Source organism: Dermochelys coriacea, chromosome 27, assembly GCF_009764565.3.
Source record: "Dermochelys coriacea isolate rDerCor1 chromosome 27, rDerCor1.pri.v4, whole genome shotgun sequence".
NCBI lineage: Eukaryota > Metazoa > Chordata > Testudines > Dermochelyidae > Dermochelys > Dermochelys coriacea.
This window is the reverse complement of record NC_050094.1, coordinates 16164133-16188456: the sequence shown is the minus strand read 5'-3', so window position 1 is coordinate 16188456 and position 24324 is coordinate 16164133. Positions and strand designations below refer to the sequence as shown.

Genomic DNA, 24324 nt, shown 5'->3' with positions numbered 1-24324 from the left:
CAACTTGTTCTCAATGCAAGAAGCATATTTCCTCCCTGGTTTGAACAACCATGATTGTATTACTCCTGCTTTATATACAATCAGTGTAAATTATGCAAACTGGCAGGTTGCCTATGATAGCATTTTTTGTTTTGTTTTTATTTTAAAGCCTTAATCGTATTGGTCCAAGATAACGTATATGAGGTCTCATACATATAAGCATCTACCTCCCCCGCCCCCCCAATCCACGTTTTAGATCTGAGGCTGACAGACAATTGTGCCCTCATGTGTATGGAGCCTTCTCCTTCTGAGTTTAATTTCAGTCTCCCTCATCTCACTTAAACAAGAAAAGCTAAGGATCTGAGAGAGGACAGGGGCAGAAAGCAAACAGAGAGGAGAATAATAGGCATTATGTATACATATATTTTTGGGAGAGAGAGAAAGTTTCAAGTTTTTCTTTTAATTTTAAGTGGGACATTTTTAAATAGATTTTTATTTGGGGTATTTTAGAACATGATCATTCTGTTGCACTGAGCACCAAGTACTGTGGATGTGGGTGTGGAGAGGAAGCTTTAAAAATATTATAATTATACTTCCCATGCAATTGCAGTCTGGTGTCCTAATTTTCAGAGGTTCTGAATTCCTCCACTGAAGCCAACAGTTGTGGGTGAAGGCTCAGACCCTCTGAAAATAAGTCTTTAGCCTTAAACGGGGATTACAACACTAAATTCCCCTTTCCCATTAATTGATGGAATGGGGCAGTGCATGGCAAGTGTTGAAATAAAACTGTCTAGAGTTTGTTTTCAGCATGGTGCTCCAGGAGTTCAGTGCAAAACAGCTAATAGAAATAATACTGTCAAATCCATACAGTAGCTGTTTTGGGCATTTCATCCCCATTAGGTCTTGGCTGTTCAAGAGTTGTCTACCTGGGGCTCAAACCTCCTCTTTCATTCGTGGCTGTGTCTTGTCAAGTCCATTAAGGCTCAGCAGAGCAGTCCAGGAGAACTAGTGAAGCTAAGCTGACCAGATGTCCCGATTTTATAGGGACAGTCCTGATATTGGAGGCTGTGTCTTATTTAGGCACCTATTACCCCCTCCCCCCCCACAGACCTCCCCCTTATCACTAGCTACCTGTTCACCTGAAGTTAATACCAGCTGCATATGTAATGGCAGGAGTGAGCCCTTGGAATTTATAAAAAGAAAAGGAGTACTTGTGGCACCTTAGAGACTAACAAATTTATTAGAGCATAAGCTTTCATGAGCTACAGCTCACTTCATCGGATGAAGTGAGCTGTAGCTCACGAAAGCTTATGCTCAAATATATTTCTTAGTCTCTAAGGTGCCACAAGTACTCCTTTTCTTTTTGCGAATACAGACTAACACGGCTGCTACTCTGAAACCTTGGAATTTATGCTGGAGTTGAAATAAACCTCAGGATGAAAGTGATGAAATGTGATAAGCTTTTCAAAAAAGGAGCCTGGCCCACTTCACACAATTTTACAGTAGCAGAACCATGGTACTTAAATATTCAAGATAATGTGTATACCAAGATCTGCCGCATACCCATTCACTACTAAACACTGTTTTAAAGTACAGCAAACTTTAGTAATATAAAAGGGCAGGCTTTTTGTCTTTATCGGTCCTGGGCAAAACTTACCCATATTGCAAGTTGCATTGGATTGCCATCAACCACCATTTTCTTAACTTTAAAATCAACGCCTGGTATGAAAAAGAGAGGGAAGCAAAGTCAGGACAAACATGTCAGAGGCTTTGCTACTCTCTGCCTTTAGTTTAGTTGCTATGAAGTTCGCCAACATTTGCTACCTCAGGACTCGGCGGAGGTACAGTCACATCATAGCACAGGGTAGTACACAACATCTCACACGGAGAAAATGCATGAACAAACACAGGCTGGGGGAGTTCATAACAGCCAGTTATGAAAGCCTCGTGATCCCCTTTAGGAGGCCTCTGCCGCGCTCCTCTTCCTCCCTCTCCCAAATCCGGATCCCTACAGCCGGTGTCATCGCTGGCCCTGGCTCCTTACCTGCCCTATTTCAACCTCCTACCCCCTGTAACGCTGCAGGTTTGGGGGACTCACCCGGGGCGGCCTGGAGCTCGCGCACGGGAGCTAAGAGATCCCCTGGAGCCCGGCCAGGGAAGCTCGCAGCACTCACCTATCGTGGGGTTCAAGTACGGCTCAAACGTGTCATCGGTGAATCTCAGCAAGAGACTGCGGGAAAAGGAGAGACAGGGTGAGCGGGCCTCCCAGGACCCCCACCCCCGAAACCTGCCCCGCCGCTCCCGGAGCGCGTTCCGCACCTGGACTTCCCCACCGCGCTGTCCCCAACCATCAGCAGCTTCAGCGGGGCCATCGCCTCGATCGGCGCCAAGGCCGGGCCTTGCGCAGCTGCCTCCGCACCCCGCACTGACAGGGAGAGGCGCCCGGTGCCCTAGCTCCGCCCTGGAGTCCCACCCCACCGCCTCCTCCCCGGGCCCTGCCGTGAAAGTTCCGGAGAAAGCAAAACACGCCCAATTGCCGCCCGCCCCCGGCCCGGGAGCGATCCCGGCACAGGGTGCATGACACAGAGCGTCTCCCAGCCGGGACACGCAATGATACACAACGTTCAATGGGGCTGGCGCGGGCAAGGGCCCAGAGCTGGAGGCGGACTCATCACCTGCTGTCTGTTCCCGGGGCTGTGGTGCCCTGTCCGGGGGCTGAGGGGAGGGACGGACAGCGGGGCGCGATTCCCCCAGAGGAGGTGTCAGGATGGGGGGGGCAGCGGGACTCGGGGAATGGAAAAATCACCCCCGCGGGGCGTGCAGCTTTCGTGCTCAAAGTGACCCGTCTGTGCCCTGCTGCTGGGTGTTGCTGGCAGAACCAGCTGATCCCAGCCCCTCCTATCAGGCTCAGCCCAGCGCTCGTGGGGGGAGAGAAGCAAGGCCCTGCCTGGAGCTGCGGAGTAAGAGTGGGGGCTGCAAGGAGTGGCCTAGATCTGGCCATGTCCGACTATCAGATCTCAGTGGAGGAGCTGAACGACCTGCTGGCTAACGGGAGCGGCTGCTACAGCCTCCCCAGCGCGCACAGCAACGAGGTGGCACCCCGCATCCACGTGGGGAACGCGTGAGTGCGGGGAAGGCTTTGGCCGGGGGGGAGGCCCAGGCAGTGACTTCCCGAGCCAGCACAGCTGTGAACGGCTCACACCGGCCTGATTTGAGGGCGGGGACCTGGCGGGGGTGGGGGGCCGGGTGAGCCGAGGGTATGGTGGAAGCTGGGTTGCTGGTGACCCAGGGAGTCCGGCTCCCGACTCCTAACTCACTATCCGAATATTTGTGAGAACTTGGTTGGGGCCTAGGAGATTGTGGGTAGTAAAGGTTTGTGGGTTAGGATTATGTGGCCCTGGACATTCATGGTTCCTAGGTTGCAGTTAGGGGAGTGTGAGTGTGTATTCTGAGCTGTAGGGCCCTGTGATGTTTGCTAAAGGGTTTTGGTAGCCCACTGAAGTCTCAGAACTGAGGGACATTAAAATAAAAGCTGTCAAAGCTAATTCAAGAGTGGGGTAAAAATGGATGAGAAATCTTGCTCACTATGTTCAGACCTGAATGTGACTGTGTCAGCACTAGCCTTCCTTCTGTGTAGCTGTCCTGGGGGTTGCAGTCCAAGTTCTACAGTCCTATACTCCCCAATAGACACTCCACAGAAATGGGAGCAAATATTCAAGAAAATGTGTTGTTTGCCCAAGAGATGATGTTTTGCTTTTTTTTTTTTAATTTAAATTCTCTCAGCTGCTTGGGGGTGGGTTAGGATGCCAACAGCATTCTCCACCCTGGCTGGCAAAATGCCTGGGGCTGTTCCTGTTCTCAATTGTAAGGTATTTACATTCACTCCACCCAAACTGTGGGTTCTATTCTCTGCTCTGCTTCTGACCTTCTGAGAGACCTTGGGCAAGTCACTACATTGCTCTGTGCCTTGGTTTCCCATCTCAACCTTTGTCTTGTCTGTTTAGACTTAAGATTTTGGGGGAGTGGACTGTCTCTTTATAGCAAAAGGTGGGTCTGTAGGTGCTAACGTAATACAAATAAAAATAAAACTAGGACCTCCACCTTTACATAGATACTAAGGTCAGAAGGGACCATTCTGATCATCTAGTCTGACCTCCTGCACGACGCAGGCCACAGAATCTCACCCACCCACTCCTGCGAAAAACCTCACCTATGTCTGAGCTATTGAAGCCCTCAGATTGTGGTTTAAAGACTTCAAGGAGCAGAGAATCCTCCATCAAGTGACCCTGCCCCATGCTACGGAGGAAGGTGAAAAACCTCCAGGGCCTCTTCCAATCTGCCCTGGAGGAAAATTCCTTCCCGACCCCAAATATGGCGATCAGCTAAACCCTGAGCATATGGGCAAGATTCACCAGCCAGATACTACAGAAAATTCTTTCCTGCGTAACTCAGATCCCACCCATCTAATATCCCATCACAGGCCATTAGCCCTATTTACCATGAATATTTAACAGGTTTCAGAGTAGCAGCCGTGTTAGTCTGTATTCGCAAAAAGAAAAGGAGTACTTGTGGCACCTTAGAGACTAACAAATTTATTAGAGCATAAGCTTTCGTGAGCTACAGCTCACGTCAATGAAGTGAGCTGTAGCTCACGAAAGCTTATGCTCTAATAAATTTGTTAGTCTCTAAGGTGCCACAAGTACTCCTTTTCTTTTTATGAATATTTAAAGATCAATTAATTACCAAAATCATGTTATCCCATCATACTATCTCCTCCATAAACTTACCGAGTTTAATCTTAAAGCCAGTTAGATCTTTTGCCCCCACTGCTTCCCTTGGAAGGCTATTCCAAAACTTCACTCCTCTGATGGTTAGAAACCTTCGTCTAATTTCAAGTCTAAACTTCCTGGTGTCCAGTTTATATCCATTTGTTTTTGTGTCCACATTGGTACTGAGTTTAAATAATTCCTCTCCCTCTCTGGTATTTATCCCTCTGATATATTTATAGAGAGCAATCGTATCTCCCCTCAGCCTTCTTTTAATTAGGCTAAACAAGCCAAGCTCCTTGAATCTCCTTTCATAAGACAAGTTTTCCATTCCTCGGATCATCCTAGTAGCCCTTCTCTGTACCTGTTCTAGTTTGAATTCATCCTTTTTAAACATGGGAGACTAGAACTGCACACAGTATTCGAGGTGAGGTCTCACCAGTGCCTTGTATAACGGTACTAAAACCTCCTTATCTCTACTGGAAATACCTCTCCTGATGCATCCCAAGACCGCATTAGCTTTTTTCACAGCCATATTACATTGGCAGCTCATAGTCATCCTATGATCAACCAATACTCCAAGGTCCTTCTCCTCCTCCATTACTTCTAATTGATGCGTCCCCAATTTATAACTAAAATTCTTGTTATTCATCCCTAAATGCATAACCTTACACTTCTCACTATTAAGTTTCATCCTATTACTATTACTCCAGTTTACAAGGTCATCCAGATCCTCCTGTATGATATCCCGCTTCTTCTCTAAATTGGCAATACCTCCCAGCTTTGTATCATCTGCAGACTTTATTAGCACACTCCCACTTTTTGCGCTGAGGTCAGTAATAAAAAGATTAAATAAGATTGGTCCCAAAACTGATCCCTGAGGAACTCCACTGGTAACCTCCCTCCAGACTGACTGTTCACCTTTCAGTAGGACCCATTGTAGTCTCCCCTTTAATCAATTCCTTATCCACCTTTCAATTTTCATATTGATCTCCATCTTTTCCAATTTAACGAATAATTCCCCATGTGGCACGGTATCAAATGCCTTACTGAAATCTAGGTAAATTAGATCCACTGCGTTTCCTTTGTCTAAAAAATCTGTTACCTTTTCAAAAAAGGAGATCAGGTTGGTTTGGCACGATCTACCTTTTGTAAAACCATGTTGTATTTTGTCCCATTTACCATTGACTTCAATGTCCTTAACTACTTTCTCCTTCAGAATTTTTTCCCAGACCTTGAATACTACAGATGTCAAACTAACAGGCCAGTAGTTACCCGGATCACTTTTTTTTTCCTTTCTTAAAAATAGGAACTATATTAGCAATTCTCCAGTCATATGGTACAACTCCTGAGTTTACAGATTCATTAAAAATCTTGTTAATGGGCTTGCAATTTCGGATGCCAATTCCTTTAATATTCTTGGATGAAGATTATCTGGGCCCCCCGATTTAGTCCCATTAAGCTGTTTGAGTTTTGCTTCTACCTCAGATATGGTAATATCTACCTCCATATCCTCATTCCCATTTGTCATGCTACCATTATCCCTAAGATCCTCATTAGCCTTATTAAAGACTGAGGCAAAGTATTTGTTTAGATATTGGGCCATGCTGAGATTATCCTTGACCTCCACTCCATTCTCAGTGTTTAGCAGTCCCACTTCTTCCTTCTTTGTTTTCTTCTTATTTATATGGCTATAGAACCTTTTACTATTGGTTTTAATTCCTTTTGCAAGATCCAACTCTACTTGACTTTTAGCCTGTCTCACTTTATCCCTACATGTTCTGACCTCAATAAGGTAGCTTTCCTTGCTGATCCCTCCCATCTTCCACTCCCTTTATGCTTTCTGCTTTTTCTTAATCACCTCTCTGAGATGCTTGCTCATCCAGCTTGGTCTACAACTCCTGCATATGAATTTTTTCCCCTTTCTTGGGATGCAGACTTCCGATAGCTTCTGCAGCTTTGATTTAAAGTAATCCCAGGCCTCCTCTACCTTTAGATCCATAAGTTCTTCCGTCCAATCCACTTCCCTAATTAATTTCCTTAATTTTTGAAAGTCAGCCCTTTTGAAATCAAAAACCCTAGTTGCAGATTTATTTTTGTTAATCCTTCCATTCAGTTTGAACTGAATTAGCTCATGATCACTTGAACCAAGATTATCCCCTACAACCATTTCTTCTATGAGGTCCTCACTACTCACCAAAACCAAATCTAAAATGGCATCCCCTCTGGTCAGTTCAGCAACTACTTGATGAAGGAATCCATCAGCTGTCGCATCTAGGAAAATCTAATCCCTATTATTATTACTAGCACTGGTCCTCCAGTCTATATCTGGGAAGTTAAAGTCTCCTATGATCACGCAGTTTCCATTTGTATTTACTTTATTAAGAACATTAAAAAGGGCTCTATCCATATCCAAATTAGATCCCGGCAGACTATAGCACACCCCAAGCACTATCCCAGGGGAGGCTCTACTAGTTTTCTTCCCCAATGTACTTTTTGCCCAGAAGGACTCTGTCTTATCCATTGCATCACTTCTTATTTCTTTACATTCTACCTCATCATTGATATACAATGCTACTCCACCACCTTTACCTTTATTTCTATCTTTCCTATAGAGCACATACCCTTCAATACCTGTAGTCCAGTAATGACTACTATTCCACCATGTTTCTGTTATCCCTAAAATATCTGGTTTCACTTCCTGCACCAGTAGCTCTAATTCCTCCATTTTGTTACCCATGCTCCTCGCATTGGTGTACAAACGTCTTAATTTTTTCTGTTTGGCCTCATTCACATTTTGTATCCTATTAGGCACGGTCATTCTACAGCCAGTATAACCTATTAGACTGGTATTCACACTGCCCTTCCTCTTTATATACATTCTCCTACCCACGGTGTATCCTTTCTTACTTCATTTTCTTCCCTCTCAATGCTAAAATCCGGAGTGGAGATTAGCTGGACATCTCCCAACCGTCTCCCCCAAATTCCTAGTTTAAAGCTCTCTTAATCAGTTGTGCCAGCCTCCATCCTAGAAGTCTATTTCCTTCCCTACTCAGATGAAGTCCATCCCGAGAGAACTATCCTCTGTCCATGAATGCCTCCTTTATCCTAAACACAAAATAAGCTCTGCCTTGGTCCATAAGAACATAAGAAAGGCCATACTGGATCAAACCAATGGTCCCTCTAGCCCACTGTCCTGTGTTCCAACAGTGGCCGGTGGCAGATGCTCCAGAGGGAATGAACAGAACAGGGCAAATTCCAGTGCCCCATCCGCTGTTGTCCAGTCCTAGCTTCTAGCAATCAGAGGCTTAGGAACACCCAGAAAATGGGGTTGTGTCCCTGCCCATCTTAGCTAATAACCATTGATGGACCTGTCCTCCACAAATTTATCTAATTCTTTTTTTAACCTACTTACACTTTTGGCCTTCACAACATTCCGTAGCAGTTTGTTCCATGGCTTGACTATGCGGTATGTGAAATACTTCCATATGTTGGTTTTAAAAACTGCGGCCTATTAATTTCATAGGGTGTCCCCTGGTTCTTTTGTTATGTGAAGGGAGTAAATAACACTTTTTCTTCACACCATTCATAATTTTATACACCTTTAACATCACATCTTAGTTGTCTCTTTTCTAAGATGAACAGTCTCTTTTTAATCTCTTCTAATACGGAAACTGTTCCATACCTTAGAGACTAACAAATTTATTAGAGCATAAGCTTTCGTGAGCTACAGCTCACTTCATCGGATGCATCCGATAATGCATCCGATGAAGTGAGCTGTAGCTCACGAAAGCTTATGCTCTAATAAATTTGTTAGTCTCTAAGGTGCCACAAGTACTCCTTTTCTTTTTGCGAATACAGACTAACACGGCTGCTACTCTGAAACCTGTTCCATACCTGTAAGTTTTGTTGCCCTTCTCTGTTCTTTTTCCAATATTAATATTTTTTTGAGATGGGGCAGTATTCAAGCTGTGGCATACCATAGATTTATATTGTGATACTATGATATTTTCTGTCTTATTATAGAATCATAGAATCTTAGGGTTGGAAGGGACCTCAGGAGATCATCTAGTCCAACCCCCTGCTCAAGCAGGACCAATCCCTAACAAAATCATCCCAGCCAGGGCTTTGCAAAGCCTGACCTTAAAAACTTCCAAGGAGGGAGATTTCACCACCTCCCTAGGTAACCCATTCCAGTGCTTCACCACTCTCCTAGAGAAAAAGTTTTTCCTAATATCCAACCTAAACCTCCCCCACTGCAATTTGAGACTATTACTCCTCGTTCAGTCATCTGGTACCTCTGAGAACAGTCTAGATCCATCCTCTTTGGAACCCCCTTTCAGGAGTTGAAAACAGCTATCAAATCCCCCCTCATTCTTTTCTTCTGCAGACTAAATAATCCCAGTTCCCTCAGCTTCTCATAAATCATGTGCTCCAGCCCCCTAATCATTTTATTGCCCTTTCCTGGACTCTTTCCAATTTTTCCACATCCTTCTTGTAGCGTGGGGCTCAAAACCGGACACAGTACTCCAGATGAGGCCTCACCAAAGTCAAATAGAGGGGAACGATCACGTCCCTCGATCTACTGGTAATGCCCCAACTTATATAGCCCAAAATGTCATTAGCCTTCTTGACAACAAGGGTACACTGTTGACTCCTATCCAGCTTCTCGTCCACTGTAACCCCTAAGTCCTTTTCTGCGGAACTGCTGCCTAACCGCTCAGTCCCTACTCTGTAGCAGTGCATGGGATTATTCTGTCCTAAGTGCAGGACTCTGCACTTGTCCTTGTTGAATCTCATCAGATTACTTTAGGCCTAATCCTCTAATTTGTCTAGGTCCCTCTGTATCCGGCCCCTATCTTCTACTGTATCTACCACTCCTCCCACTTTAGTGTCATCTGCAAACTTGCTGAGGGTGCAATCCACACCATCTTCCAGATCGGTAATGAAGATATTGGACAAAACCAGCCCCAGGATCAACCCTTGGGGCACTCCACTTGGTTATCTTATCTTATCAGATCATTGGGTGTGTAGGTGTATGAACAGTGTTCCACAACAGTAGCAAGGACTCCACAGGATAGAGCAACAGTTTGGTATAAATCCACTTTACACTCTAATTTCCTGTGTTTTACTGGCCTCTAGGGCATGTTGCAAAAGAACATACATCTTCCCTTTGATGTGTGGGAGAGGAGAATCATGTTTTGACAGGCTGGTAAGAGCCTAGTTGTTGTAGCCGTGTCAGTTCCAGGATATTACAGAGACAAGGTGAGTGAGGTAATATTTTGGACCAATTTCTGTTAGTGAGAGAGACAAGCTTTTGAGCTACACAGAGCTCTTCTTCAGGTCTGGGAGAGGTACTCAGGCCAGGTCTGCACTACAGATCTATATTGGTATAACGACATTGCTCATGGGTGTGAAATCCATGCCTTGAGCAACGCACCACATAGACAGCACTATGTCGATGGGCCGACATAGCTACCGCGGCTTGTTGTGGTGGTTTTACAGAATGGCTAAATGAGTGATCTTACAGTGGTACAGCTGCATCAGAACAGCTGGGCCACTGTAAAGCTCGCTAGTGTAGACATGGCTTAAAGGGCTAGCAGCTGTGCCGCTGTAGCACTGTACATGAAGACAAGCCTTCAGAGTGCCACAGCTAAATACAAGATCAAACAGATTGAATGGTCCCATAGCACATATTTTAAGGGAAGTGACCCGTTAACACCCCTGTAATCATAGAGCAAAAAAGGAGGGGGGTTATGGGTTACGGATTGTTGAAATAAGCAATAAATCCAGTGTCTTTATTAAATGACATATAGCTTATTTCAACAGTCTGCAACCCACTAACCCCCCTTCTTTTTATCCTTTGACTGCAGGGTGCTAACATGCCACTTCACCTTGAATGGCCCTGTAGTTTAGCATAAGCAGTTAGAATATGTGCTGTTTTATCTTGTATTTGGCTGTGACACCCTGAGCCCTTTGCCAGACTCTGTGTACCTCAAAAGCTTGTCTCTCTTACCAACAGAAGTTGGTCCAGTAAAAGATACTACCTAACCTACCTTGTCTCTCTGGGAAGAGTCTTAAAATGTAAAATCTGTGCCGTATGTACACCTGGTGGACTGGTGGATAGTGCTGATCAGAAATTCGGGGGGAGGGAGGGGGACAGGGGGACTGAAGATACTTCCCTTTAAATGGGGATTTCATAATTTCCATAGCAACATGTTGTGATTTCACAAAGCTAGGATTATGACTTCACTGCAGGTTCAAACAAAAGGTAAGGCAAGGTTGAGGATGGCACAAGCCTTTAACCAAACACGTGAATCTTCACGGTAGAAATGGGGATTCTAGGAGTTAGTACAAGCTAATGACATTGCATTTGTACAGACATTCTCTTTTTTTAATGTCTGCCTTATCATTAAAGACTCTGTTCAAAATCCATTAAATCATTCAGCAAAGTAACTGTGGAGTACTATGGTATAGCATGATTTCTGTGTAAGTTTTGTATTGCTCTTATGTGGCAGTACAGAATGTCCGAACGGTGTGAAGGTGTTGACAAATTAAAACAGTTATTTATTCTGATTGTGGAACTGAAAGGTCAGATCTCCAATTAATTTGATAAAAAGAAAAGGAGTACTTGTGGCACCTTAGAGACTAACAAATTTATTAGAGCATAAGCTTTCGTGAGCTACAGCTCACTTCATCGGATGCATTTGGTGGAATGCATCCGATGAAGTGAGCTGTAGCTCACGAAAGCTTATGCTCTAATAAATTTGTTAGTCTCTAAGGTGCCACAAGTACTCCTTTTCTTTTTGCGAATACAGACTAACACGGCTGCTACTCTGAAACCAATTAATTTGATAAAATCTTACCCCAAACTAACTTTCTGTGTCTATTTAACTTATTAAGTCAACCATAATAGCTCACACAAACTATATCCTGCAAAAATGTTCTGTTATACAATTGTTCTAATTCTAACAATTCAGGTTGTGTAGCAAGTCCATATGAAGAAATTTGGAGTCATATCTTACATTACAATAGAACCATTTGAGTCTTCATTCTTACTAAGTAACAAATGTAAAAAAAATCTAGCTAAGTGATGGTGCACTGATAGTCTGTGTGAATTGAGATGGCTTGAATGGTTCACATCTTGCTTTTGGCCCTCATGTAATCCTTGTCTCTGATGCCTCTGAGTTGTTGTCAAAAGCACTTTGCAAACGTTGCAGCAAGATAGTGCAGGACAGCAGTATGGCAAATGTCCTCCCAAGGAGAATGAAGTGACTTGATTATTTGCTCTGACACTGAAGCATCAACCGTGATCTGGATGGATCACTTCCTTTTTAGGATAGAGCCCCTGATCTATCACTGCCCAGTGAAAGAACTTAAAAACTTTTTTTTCCCTAGAGCAGACACGTCCCTGCAGGGTTTCAAACACAGGGAAATCACAAGCCCAGTGAGTGGCATGTGGGCACCAGGATTCAAACAGATGAATGAGAATATCTGAGCTGGATTCAGAATAAACTTTAGATTGAAACCTACTGGAATATTTCACATCGTGGTATGGCTGTTTTTTCTTGTGAATTAATCATCCAGAGCTAAAAATGGGAGTGGTGTTAGAATATTCAGGGATCTCACTTAGCTCAGAAATTCAGAAAGGTGAGATTAAATTGGAACATAGACAATGCAATATGAACAGTCCCTCTGTTGAGTGACTTAGTGCCAAAGCACTAAATTTTCCATATAATATGGAATCTTGCAACCTGACCTGAACCCAGCAAATGTTGGGTTCAGGTCTGGTTGGGTCTGAAAACAACCCACCACTCACTGGCTTGGGTCAGGTAATCTCTGATGACCTCCTTCTGCCTGCCGGGTCTATGTGGTGGCAGCTGCGTGCCCCACTTCTGCGGGCCACCACCTCTTTGCTGCACTATGGTGTGAGTGGGCTGACGAGTTGCAGTGCCATTCCCTCTGCAGCGCACACAGTCCAGTAAGGTGGTGGTGGCCAGCTGGAGGGGTCATACATCTGCGGCTGTACTGACTTCATGGGCATGAGGTGGCCAGAGACAGATCACAGGAATGGGAGCGGAAAGCCTTTACCAGACCAAGCTACAAGTGGCAGCGGTAATACGGGTTCGGGGGGGAAGTGTCAAGCTGGGCTTGGGCTGGGTCTGAAAATGAGATGACTCAACACTCTCGGGCTTGGGTCATGTTAGATGGGCTGTGGATCTAGTTGAGTTCAGGTCGGGCTTTAAAATTAGGCTTGAACAGTCCTCGAATATAATAGATGAAGGAAATAATTGATGAAAACACGAAGATAAAACAGAAAAGGATAATAACTGAAAAGCATATCCAGACAGTCCTAACCATTCAGAGAGGATCAGTTCCTTAAAACAGAGGTTCAAAACAAAGGGTAAACACTATTGCACAGGTTACTGACCAGTACAATTATATATTTTTCAGATAATAATGCAGCAGAATAATTCAAAATACAGTATGAAATCTAAACCAGCTTCTGTGATTATAGAATTTTTCTAGATCATCGTCAATCTACTGAACAAATTTCAACATTTTCCTCATGTTAACACTGTTTTGAATTGCATCTCCAGGAAGTACTTCACAGAAAATAATTGTTTCTGACTAGTACCAATGAATCATAAATTCCTATCTGAATAGCATTAAAAAAGAACAGGACACGTTTAAGGCTTTCCCAATGCATGCATTAATGTCTGAGAGCCAGACCTCCTGTATCTTACGGTTACAGGATATTAATGTGGATGTGATTAGAGCCCTGTGCAGATACAAAATTTGTATCCGCATCTGTCCGAATCTGCAAACATGGTCCGCGGATGGATATAAAGCAGATATCCGCAGATTTGCAGGGCTCTAGATGTGAGGGGGTTTTTTTTTCTTGCAGTGAGCTGCAGTCGATAATCTTAATACACAATTCTCAAATGTGTCCAAAGCATTTTAAAGAGTAATACACTCAGAGTCAGGCTGGGAGCAGACACTGTGATGTTCTGGCATAGAAAAGTAAATGCACAGAACTCTCTTCAGCCTATTGGTTTGTGTGTTTGCATTTCCCCCTCATCTGGCCCTGTGCTGACATGGACCATTTATCTTCCCCCCCCCTTTTTTACTGCAGAAATCTGTGTCCTGTGAAAATTGCTGTTCTGTCAAAAAGCAAGCAAATCTTGCATATGTAACAGCATCACTTCTGCACTGCTGGCAGAGAAACTCTTGTATTTCAAACTGTGTTTTGGAAACCTATAAGCACCTCAAGCTACATCTCCAGAATATGTATTTGGTAACAAGATCTTGCTAAGGACGTCTGAGTCTGGTTCATGGTGCCCATCTGAGCAGGAAGAAAAGGAGTACTTGTCGCACCTTAGAGACTAACAAATTTATTTGAGCATAAGCTTCCGTGAGCTACAGCTCACTTCATGCATCCGATCAAGTGAGCTGTAGCTCACGAAAGCTTATGCTCAAATAAATTTGTTAGTCTCTAAGGTGCCACAAGTACTCATTTTCTTTTTGCGAATACAGACTAACACGGCTGCTACTCTGAAACCTGTCATCTGAGTAGGGGAATTTTAGAAAGTGCTTGTTCCAACTGGAAATACACTTCAGTTTGTCCTGCATTTATTGTATGTAGGAAGCGTATGTATTTGGTCCTGTCATCCCATGGCAATAGGCAGGCTAAGATAAATGAGTTGCTAATGGCTGCCCTCTAATTATCAGGCCGAGTTAATCTTTTGTTGGTGTGTTGCTCGTATGATTAAGCTGTTGGTAGAGGTGGTGAAAAGAAAATTGATGTGTATGAATATCCCAATAAGAACTGAGTTGTGCTGTCAGTGGGGTTACTGGTAGGCAGAATGGAGAAATTATTAGTGAATTCTGTCTTGTAGCAAGGCTTGGACTATAACTCTTTATTTGTTGTGTTGGCTGGCTGCATGACAGTCTTACTTAGGACTATTTACAATTAACTGCTGCCATATGTGCCTTTAGGCCTTGAATTTTGTGGAAGGTAAAAGTGATCTATGGTAGGAAGAAAGACACACTCAGGTAACAGCTATAGTAATATTACAGGGCCAGAATGGGGAGAGTTCTATATTCAGAGCAGATAAGATTCCATGAGCTTCTTAGGGGAAAAGAAGCTGATCCTGCTTTCCTTTCCCAGAGACCATCTCCTTGCTCTCTTTCTCAGGAGCCAATGTTTGAGGGCGATACAATGAAACTGAAATGTAGGAAGTGGGATTTTCTCGGACTGTTTGAAAATGGAATTATTTGTTCTACAATAAGCAGAGGCCAAGCTTTGCTCTGTGCTTCCACTGAATGTACTGATAAGAACCTTAGGTATAATTCTCAAGCTCATTTACTGTATAAGGATTAGAGACCAGCCTCTAGTGTTATTGATAACCTAGTCTGTGATTCTCAGACACAGGAGTTCCTACTGTCCTTAAAGCTCTCTTATTCCTTCAAAACCCAAAGGACTTCCATCAATACAAATGTCAGCTATGAGAAGAAAGGACAAGGCATACACTACAGAATGAACATTTTTCCTTTTGGCCTTGTTTTTATAGCATTTACTATTCTGTTCCAAGTAGAATTCCCCTGGCATTGAGGCTCATCCCCTGGCACAGCTGTTATCCTGCCAGACAGAAAATTAGCCAACTTTTGTTTGGCTAATAGATGAAAGTCTTTAAAATGATATGGCCCATTGCCATGATTATTGGGTACATATGGCAGAACATGTAGAAAATTTGCTCACACATGAGGAGTCATCTGCAATGTGCACTCATTGAAAAAGGGGAACAGTCACAGGGGAAAAGGAGAAGGTTTATATGTTCATTATCTAACATTTTATTATGTGGTAACTGTGAGCTAATTTCTGGGGAACCTCAAAATCCAGAGTGTGGGTTCAGTTTGGGTACAGTTTACTAATTCAGATTTTATTTGTCTTTTTAGATTTCTAATAAAAAGGCATCTATCTAAAAGCTATGGGCACCTTGCCAGAACTTAGAAACCCATCCAAAAATATTCAGCACATATGCTTATCTAAAGCTCAACCACTATTAAAACCTCTTGTGTCTGCCAAATGGGGCCAGGGCTCTCGAGAGAAGCAGCTTTCCCATGAGATTTGTGCTTCCAGACCCAGCTAGAAACATGGTGAAAGCTGATTTTTCACCATAGTTCAGCTTTTCTGGTTCCAGTCCTGGATGAGACTTATGAAAAATGAATGTTCACTAATGGGGCAGGTGAGTAGGGGAGTTCTCTGAAAGGTTCAGACCCCTGAAAGTTTGGTTTGATTTTGTTTCCAAAAGCAGGTGAAGATTTGGGATGGAGGATGTTGGTGGTTTCTGTTTCCCTTTGAATTACTTTGCCTATCCCTAGTATAAATTCTAATGCAGAGAGCAGGGCACTGTCGTGATAGATTCATGGTCGCTCATGTTGCTATGCAGATGGGCTTTTGCCATTTGTACCAGCTGGAGTTTTTTTAGGTCATGTGTCTTCATTCCTACATTTAATGCATTGTGATAATCAAGCTTGGAGAGCATGAACACATGTATCATCATGCCCAGGTCTGTACCCGACACGAGGGATGCAGTCTTCTGGCCAGTTGCAGATAGAAATGTTTTTTTGTTTTGGGGGTTATTGGGGTTTTTTTTTTGCCACCATGGGTTTTTTGGTATCTGATAGAACTGAGGAATCTGAAGGGACCTATAAGCTGTGGACCGACTTTTACAGTGTATGGACAATGAGGAAAATACTTCAAAATGTTTCCATTTTCCAACCTCCCTTTTGCTTGGGTTCATCTTTTGCCAGATGCTGATTTCAGCTGAGACTGAGAGCCGGGAGCTGGCTGTATAATACTGGCACTGCAGCACGTGTTGTCACACCAGCTCTCAGTAGCTTTATATATATTGAATAATATGGTGCAAAGGATTGAACCTTTTGTGATTCTGTAGGCGAGGCCTTTGGAGGTGGAGGAACAATTACCCAGAACAACTCCCTGAGTTTGTTCAGTCTGACAGGAAGGACCTACGCCATTTCAAGGTATTTTCATTCACCCCCACAGGTTCTTGGAGGTAAATCGAGGGTATTTGGCCATCAGCAGTATCAGATGTCACAGAGAGGATGAGTGTGAATGGTATTCCCTTGCCTGTGGGCCATCCACTAGAGTAGAGGTGGGGAACCTTTTTTCTATCACTGGCCATTGACCCACATAAAAAAAATCTATTGCTGGCCACACACAAATAAAAAGCAACTTAATTTAGGGGGGTTTTTTTGAGAGAGAAATATAAAACGTTCAACTTACCTGCTCGAGGCTCCCCCCTGCAGTGAGGCGAGCCGGCACTTGCGGCTTCAGCTCCGCAGAGGTGGTGGGGAGGGTGCTGAAACTTGTCGCAGGCCTCATGAAATTAAGCAACAGGCCGGATCCAGCCCGCAGGCCGTAGGTTCCCCACCCTTGCACTAGAGCAACATGTTCTATCTCTGTACTGTGCCCTGGCCTGAAACCTGGCAGGGGGATCCAAGATGCTGGTGCTGTAGGCTGTTTTTAACTGTTTCTTGATTATCTTGTGTAGAAAAAGGCTAAACAAGCAGCAGTGACTTTCAAGGCCTCCTACATAACATCCATGATGGTTTCTTAGTACTGCTCAGACTTGTATATGTTAGAGGGGATGGTGGATTCTCCTTGTCACAGGAGGTACTGACAGCCTCGGGGTCCCAGATGTTCTCTACTCACCCACTGCCAAGGAAGGTAGAGCTTAGTCACAGGTGGTGACCATGGTAGCTCGCAGTACAGATGTGACTACAGCCTGTGTGAACAGGCAAAAATATGATAAACTTTTGAGATAAAAAGCTGTAGGAGACTCCCTGGTGAGTGCAGAGTGTTGAGTAACTATCACCAGATAGTAGCAATATCCTTGAGAACTTGTGGAGGATTGGAAGGGGCAAATATAGTACCTATCTATAAAATAGGGGAATAAGGGCAACCCAGGGAATTATAGATCAGTCAGTTTAACTTCGGTATCTGGAAAGATAATGGAGCAAATAATCAAACAATCAATTTGTAAGCACCTAGAAGATAAAAAGGTGATAAGAGTCAATGTGTTATAAAGAGGGGGGTGATAAATTAATTCTCCTTAACCACTGAGGACAGGACAAGAAGTAATCTTAAATTTAGCAAGGGAAATTTAGATTAGACATTAGGAAATACTTCCTAACTGTAAGAGTAGTTAAGCACTGGAACAAATTACAAAGGGAGGTTGTTTAACCTGTTCTTAAAAATTTCCAGTGATGGAGATTCCACAAACACCTGTCGGGGACGGTCTAGGTAATACTGAGTCCTGCTTCAGTGTAGGGGACTGAACTAGATGACCCATTCAGTCCTACATTTCTATGATTCTATGGACAGCAGGGGGCTTTGTTATAGATTCTGAGGGCACTTGAAAATACTGAGAGTTTGGCCTCTGATTATGTGATTTGCTAAGCCCCAATTGTTTTCTTGATACTTCTTACTTTCCAGGTTCATAGCCAAGAATATCATGAGATTGCAGCGCCTGGGCATAACCCACATCCTGAATGCAGCTGAGGGGAAATCCTTCATGCATGTGAACACTAATGCAGAGTTCTACGAAGGCACGGGCATCACCTACCATGGCATTAAAGCTAATGACACCCAAGAATTTAACCTCAGTCGCTATTTTGAGGAGGCAGCTGACTTTATTGATAGTGCGCTGTCCCAGAAGGATGGTAAGGCATCTCCAAGAGTCTCTCTGCCCTGTTTTCTAGCCAGTATGTGAATTTACTGGCTATTTGTTTCATTGTTTGAAATATTCTTTTTTTCTTTCCTTAGTTTTTCAGTAGAATAGAAACCAAAGCATTCAGATTAGGACTTAGACTTCTTGGTGAGGAGTTTAGGGCACTTGAATATACAATGAAGAATTTGCTCTCTATGAACAGAGCCCCGCTATATATGAAATAATGGAAACCTCCACAGCAGTGGGTGATTTGGGGAGAGTAAAACAGCTGGGACATCTTAGCAATGAAAGGAAAATAATATTGGAAATGCTGTGGTAGGAAGAGAGGCTTTAATATTTCCTGAACATATTAGTGGATCAGAATGGAAAATCTGGAAAGTAATGCAGGACCCAAACACTAAAGACAGTAAAAATCATAAATCAGAGTCAGGATGAACATTGCAAAATGCAACACTCAAGTCACAAGCTAATATTAGGGTTGCAGATTAAATGCAAATAACACATGCAAGAGTGGATAATTTCTTAGCATAGGGCAGAGGTAGTCAATAGGTAGACTGCAGGCCAAATCTTGACCACAAGATGTTTTGGAACGGACTGCAAAATCTTTTTATTTACTTGTTATCATTATTGTTGTTATTTTTATATTATTTTCTCTGGAGTCTGGACATTGAGTATACCTTGATCAAGAAATTTGGATCTTGACAAAAAATAATTGATTACCCCTGGCTTAGGCCTTAGGCACCTATGTATTTTTGAAAATCCCACTAGGAATCTAAATATCTTTAAATACCTGCCCCGTATTGTTTGTGAATTGTTAAAAACCCATTCTCAGTGGTTAGAAGCTCACTTACCTATTTCTAGATCTTTTCTTCTTCCTGGTAGCAGGGGTAGTGGGCATATTATATTTTATATGACTGTGAAGGAATTCTCCCTTTTTTTAAAAAGGGCATATTATTATTGCATCAGAAGCCCCCATGCTTCTGAACATGGCCTTTTCTTTATCCAGTATCCTGACAGTGGGCATAAGTTTTCACACTCTTGAAACAAATACAACTAAAGTCAGTTAAATTATGATCAATAGATTTCATCCACCAATCCATTCTGAGCAGCTGTTTCCTCTGTCAGCAGCTCTATTTGCAGAAGGCTCAGAGGGAATATCCTTGGTTTTTACCCCTCTGTTCTTTCCAGAAGCAAGCAATTCTAGGAATAAGATAATATCCCCAGTCCAATATATCAGCCCTCACCCCCTTTAGCCTCAGGAACTTGTTATGCCATGTGTTCACTCTTCTGTCCTGGACTGAGGGGTTTAAAATATGTTTTCACAAACCTTTCTTTGACCATGCACTGTATGATTATTCCTTTGAAACAGAGCTTTATAAACATCATCGCTATATGGACAACCTCTTGAAAGAGTGTTTTGGGGGCAGCTCCTCTCCCATTCACATTATACAAAGCATCTCCTCTCCCATTTGTGGTCACGTAACATCCCATGTGGCAGCTACAGCAGTTTCCTACATTGAATAGTGATATTAGGAAGGTATTCCATTTATTTTGCTGACTTCTGTGCAATAAAAGTTGTTGTTTTTTGAAAAAAGTTATTTCTGCTCTGTTCAATGCTTTTCATTTAATCTCTTTCCCCCCTGCAAATTCTGTTCTGTTTCCCTCAGCTGGAAATGAGGAGTCATACCAGTATTTTCCCAGTTGGTTCCTTTCTCACAGATTAATTAACACTTTTCTACATTGAACAGCATCTGCACCCCAGTCACCAAAAACAGGCAAACTTTTTAGGATTTGATTCATTGTTCCTCTGTTGTTTACTTGGTCATCTTTAGATGTAGCATAAATGCTCAGAAAGTAGGACAGCAGATAAGGACAAAAAACTCCAGCGCAAAGGCAGCAGGTTTTATGCATATCAGGGGAATCACTGACATTTTAGATATTTTAACACAACTGACTCAGCGCTGCTTCTTTCTCCTCTGGGGTCTCCTGTACATGCCCTTAGAATGACCTGCTCATTGCTTTACTCATCATGGGGCCAGATGTGAAGTGAGATGTATCAACTTACTCTTTTATTCGTAGTGGGCTAAATTTGGAGATGGCATTTAGGATTGGGTGTAAATTACACAGTCTAACATTCTGTAATGTACATATGAGGAGGTGGTACAGAAGAAGGTATTAATTACACCAATTGAGACAGCCTCTAGACAGACATGAATTTGGGCCATCTGTACAATTTCCTCATCAGGAGAAGATTATAGACTTTACCAAGGCCCCAGTGCTTGTACAGAGGGCAGGGTTAATCTACTCTAGAGTTGAATGTGACAGTCCTTAGTATGAGTGAAATTGTAAGGGCATTAATTAATGTTTGTTCAGTGCTTTGAAGGTATAAAGCAAGTTGAGTGCTGAGTAATCCAAAAGAGTCTGCAGAAGCTATTGTAGTAGCGCTGGAGTGTTTCTGAGCAAGAAGAAATGGTAACTGGGAATTGGTGTAGCAGCTTCTCAGATTAAACATTTCTTTGGGACTCTATTAAAGAGAGAGGGAAAGGGTGACACTTTTCCGTGCTGGTTCCAAACACTGTCACTGGTCAGAGGATCAGAACATAGATAAAAGCTGTCTGGTTTGAATAAACAGACTGCTGCTTGGTTAAAAGAAACAATCCCCAAGTCATGAGATTTTTAGCTCTGAGAACTCTCACTTCAGATGGATTATCTGGTTATGATATGTGCCCCCTGGAATTTCTGCTGCACCAAATTATCTTAAACATTTTCAAATGGAAGTTCTGGTATAATATTAGATACCTTGCTGCTCCCCAGGGTCCCAGGAAAACTTGAGATAAGCTTCGCAATGCTACAAAGCAAAGCTTGTAACATGGGCCTCCTCTGTATTGAAATCTTAGAAGTACAGAGTGAAGTAGGTCAGCTTGTGCTTCTCATCAACTCTTTATTTCTACTTACTTCATATTTCTTCACATGCTCCCAATGACTTTCTCAGCCCACCTCTGAACAGCTGAAGAGTCTTTTGCAGAGGGGGGAGAGAGAATTCTTTCTAGAAAGTCCAGGGGGATCTGCCTTTGGCATATTTTTATTTTTATTTGTTGGGAGGGGGTTAAGGGATTGACAATTTACAGTTTGGTCAATCTGATGAATTCCAAAAGCAAGAACTTACCTCTTCCTAGTAGCTTTGTGAGCCAGAGAAACAGGCCTGCACTGGGAAGGAGAGTTTAGCAGGTTCAGGCAGTTGGGGCGAACTGTAGCAGAGGCATGGAAGTCCTGCTGCACCTGGTCAATTTGGATAGTGCTCACAGAAATGTGAATAACAGTGACAAAATGACTCTGAATGTTCAGTCATTTGTCAGTGCCCTTGTTAATTCTGATAGGGCTCCTTAAGTCTCAGGTTCTGTTAAGCCACTTCTGACCTACCTGTCTAGTTATTATCCAAAAAGTAATAGATTTTTAGCTAGGTCAAAGGTCCATTCCAGTTATTAAATGAATCCATTATTCAAATTATTTGTATTGTATGGTAGGGCAGGGAGTTAATTGCCTTCACCTCCCTTCCTTTTTCAGACAAGTCACTATCCTCTCCTTGGTTCCTGTAGTCATAGTGATAACTTTTCTCCAATACTGCAATGATGAGCAAAGATGGAAAGGGAAGTGGCATCAAGTATCAATAATAAATATTATAGACATCAAGGAGAGTGGATAGGAGATCAGCCTTTAAATTAACACAAAGGTTGCAATGCTGATGTTCCTAAAAAATTCCCTCAAGGATCTCAATAACCCAAGGCAAATATGCTAAGAGCCTTTTCTCTGCTGCAGTTAAAAGCAAACTGGCTTTCATGCATCCGATGAAGTGAGCTGTAGCTCACAAAAGTTTATGCTTAAATAAATTTGTTAGTCTCTAAGGTGCCACAAGTCCTCCTGTTCTTTATGAGAGAAATGTGTGACTCCTCTGTGCTCTTGCTTCTGCAATGGGTTTGTTGGGGTCAGCATCTCCCATCTCCCCTGTGTTTAAGGAGAGGATCTGTCATTGGAAACATGGGCCAGTGAGAAGCCACCTGAGAGCAAACCAGCTTGGGCCAGATTTCAAACAGGGAGAAGGGAGGTGATATTTTATTTAATTTCTTTTTGGTTATTCATCTACAGCACATTTCCCACAAATAGATGGAGTAATAGCATTCAGAATCCTAGGTTTCAGAGTAGCAGCCTTGTTAGTCTGTATTCGCAAAAAGAAAAGGAGTACTTGTGGCACCTTAGAGACTAACAAATTTATTTGAGCATAAACTTTCGTGAGCTACAGCTCACTTCATTGGATCCGATGAAGTGAGCTGTAGCTCACGAAAGCTTATGCTCAAATAAATTTGTTAGTCTCTAAGGTGCCACAAGTACTCCTTTTCTTTATTCAGAATCCTGTATCAGTCAGCTGGCTGCATTCTGTTTGCTCTTGGTGCAGGTATGTTTTGTAACTGGGTTCTGCTGGCTATTGGTGCTGCATAGTCAGCACCTTCATTTGTATCCTGTATGCTGAACAGGCAGCTTCTCTAAAACGAGAGTGTTTACATGCTAATGTGACTTCAGAAGCAGAGATGTGGCAGTAGAAGGGGAAGGTGTAACTGAGGTAGAGACATAGGAAGTGCTAGGATTACAGTGTAAAGGATGTGTATCTTGCTTTGTGAAATGTGTTATATCCAAACAATAACTGAATTTCTGTTTATGACATGCATCTTCAGTCTTGCATACTTTTAATTCTGTGTTTTTAATTTCTCTACCACATTGATTCTTCTGCAGAAGATGAAGTTAGGGAGTCCTGCAGGCTGCTACCCTTATTCTAGACTGAAAGATTGTAGGAGCTTAGCAAATGGGAGTCCAATTCCTCTCTCTTTGGAAACAAATATGGTATTTTCTGCTTTAATTTGTACAGGTGTTTATTATGTGTAATTGTTTTGCAGTCTGCTGGATGGTAGCGTGGCTGCTAACAGAGACACAGTACCTGTCTTCTAGCTGAGACCATTCAAAATTCAGTCATTGGGTTGCTGAAGGACCAATGTTACTCTGTTCATTCATCCTTCCATCAAAGGTGTTTCTGTAGTGCTTCCCAGTTATAATTTGTTGTTTTCTGTATGTTCTCCCTGTACAGGCCGGGTATTTGTGCACTGCCGTGAAGGCTACAGCCGCTCCCCGACACTGGTCATTGCTTATCTGATGCTTCGCCAGAACATGGAAGTCAAGTCCGCAGTGAGCACTGTCCGGCAGAAGCGGGAGATTGGGCCCAATGATGGCTTCCTGAAGCAGCTCTGCCAACTCAATGAGAGATTAGTGAAGGAGGGCAAACTGAAGCCCTAAACCGAGGAGCTGCATTTTCTCAGAAGGGCTCTCTGGACTGTCAAAGGGTGCACGTTAGCTGCTTTAGATACCCAAAATCAAACTGCTAGGCTAGGTCATGCAGTGTGAGGGAGACAGAGTTCCTTCTCCTTGTCTGGTGACAGTATCTCCCACATGTCTGGGTCTGTCCTTTAAAATAGCACAAAGCTCCATCACTCCTAGGAGTTGTTGCACTAAAGAAAGCTCTTTAGAGGGATAACTCCAACAATATATCAGCTGTCATCACATGTGTTTGTTTCAGAGCCCACTGGAGGTCCCATGACATAACGTGCTTCGCATTGACTTTGGATGTCATTTATTTAAGCTTCATGTTCTTGAATCCCATCAGTGCAGCTCAGCCGCGTGGGTGCCCAAAAGCAGAAATGCACCTCCCTTCACTTGCTTTTAATTGAAGTACTGTATTTTTAAAAGTGTATGTCACACACTCACAGGTGCCTAAAGTC

The 24324-nt window shown here is 43.0% G+C and overlaps 2 protein-coding genes across 6 annotated transcripts in view; one reads left to right on the top strand and one right to left on the bottom strand.

The window, feature by feature from the left end:
- Nucleotides 1–2440, bottom strand: part of LOC119849056 (ras-related protein Rab-18-B-like) — a 10027-nt gene extending 7587 nt beyond the window's left edge. Inside the window, exons 1-3 of the mRNA XM_038385683.2 lie at nucleotides 2299–2440; nucleotides 2154–2209; nucleotides 1637–1698 (exon numbers count right to left, since the gene is read on the bottom strand). Of these exons, the coding sequence (XP_038241611.1) occupies nucleotides 1637–1698; nucleotides 2154–2209; nucleotides 2299–2351 (171 nt within the window). The 5' untranslated portion in view covers nucleotides 2352–2440. The remainder of the gene's footprint in view (nucleotides 1–1636; nucleotides 1699–2153; nucleotides 2210–2298) is intronic.
- On the top strand, nucleotides 2213–24324 carry DUSP3 (dual specificity phosphatase 3). Of its 5 annotated transcripts, XM_043503565.1 has the most exons (5): nucleotides 2213–2231; nucleotides 2885–3100; nucleotides 16706–16825; nucleotides 18268–18494; nucleotides 23637–24324. In XM_043503565.1, exons 2-5 carry the CDS (start codon nucleotides 2979–2981, stop codon nucleotides 23840–23842), a joined length of 675 nt encoding a protein of 224 aa, XP_043359500.1. In that variant the 5' UTR covers nucleotides 2213–2231; nucleotides 2885–2978; the 3' UTR covers nucleotides 23843–24324. The 5 variants fall into 5 exon arrangements, with proteins under 5 accessions (XP_043359500.1, XP_043359502.1, XP_043359501.1 ...); XM_043503567.1 differs by lacking the exons at nucleotides 2213–2231; nucleotides 23637–24324 and having other exon boundaries at nucleotides 2573–3100; nucleotides 16706–16793; nucleotides 18268–18405; XM_043503566.1 differs by lacking the exons at nucleotides 2213–2231; nucleotides 23637–24324 and having other exon boundaries at nucleotides 2573–3100; nucleotides 16816–16924; nucleotides 18268–18400.

Excerpts from the sequence above, each read along its gene's own strand:
- DUSP3 (XM_043503565.1), top strand. The coding sequence starts at position 2,979 with ATGTCCGACTATCAGATCTCAGTGGAGGAGCTGAACGACCTGCTGGCT. Across the intron at positions 3,101-16,705 it reads CGCATCCACGTGGGGAACGC|GCGAGGCCTTTGGAGGTGGA; the intron begins GTGAGTGCGGGG and ends GTGATTCTGTAG. Across the intron at positions 18,495-23,636 it reads TGCGCTGTCCCAGAAGGATG|GCCGGGTATTTGTGCACTGC; the intron begins GTAAGGCATCTC and ends CTCCCTGTACAG.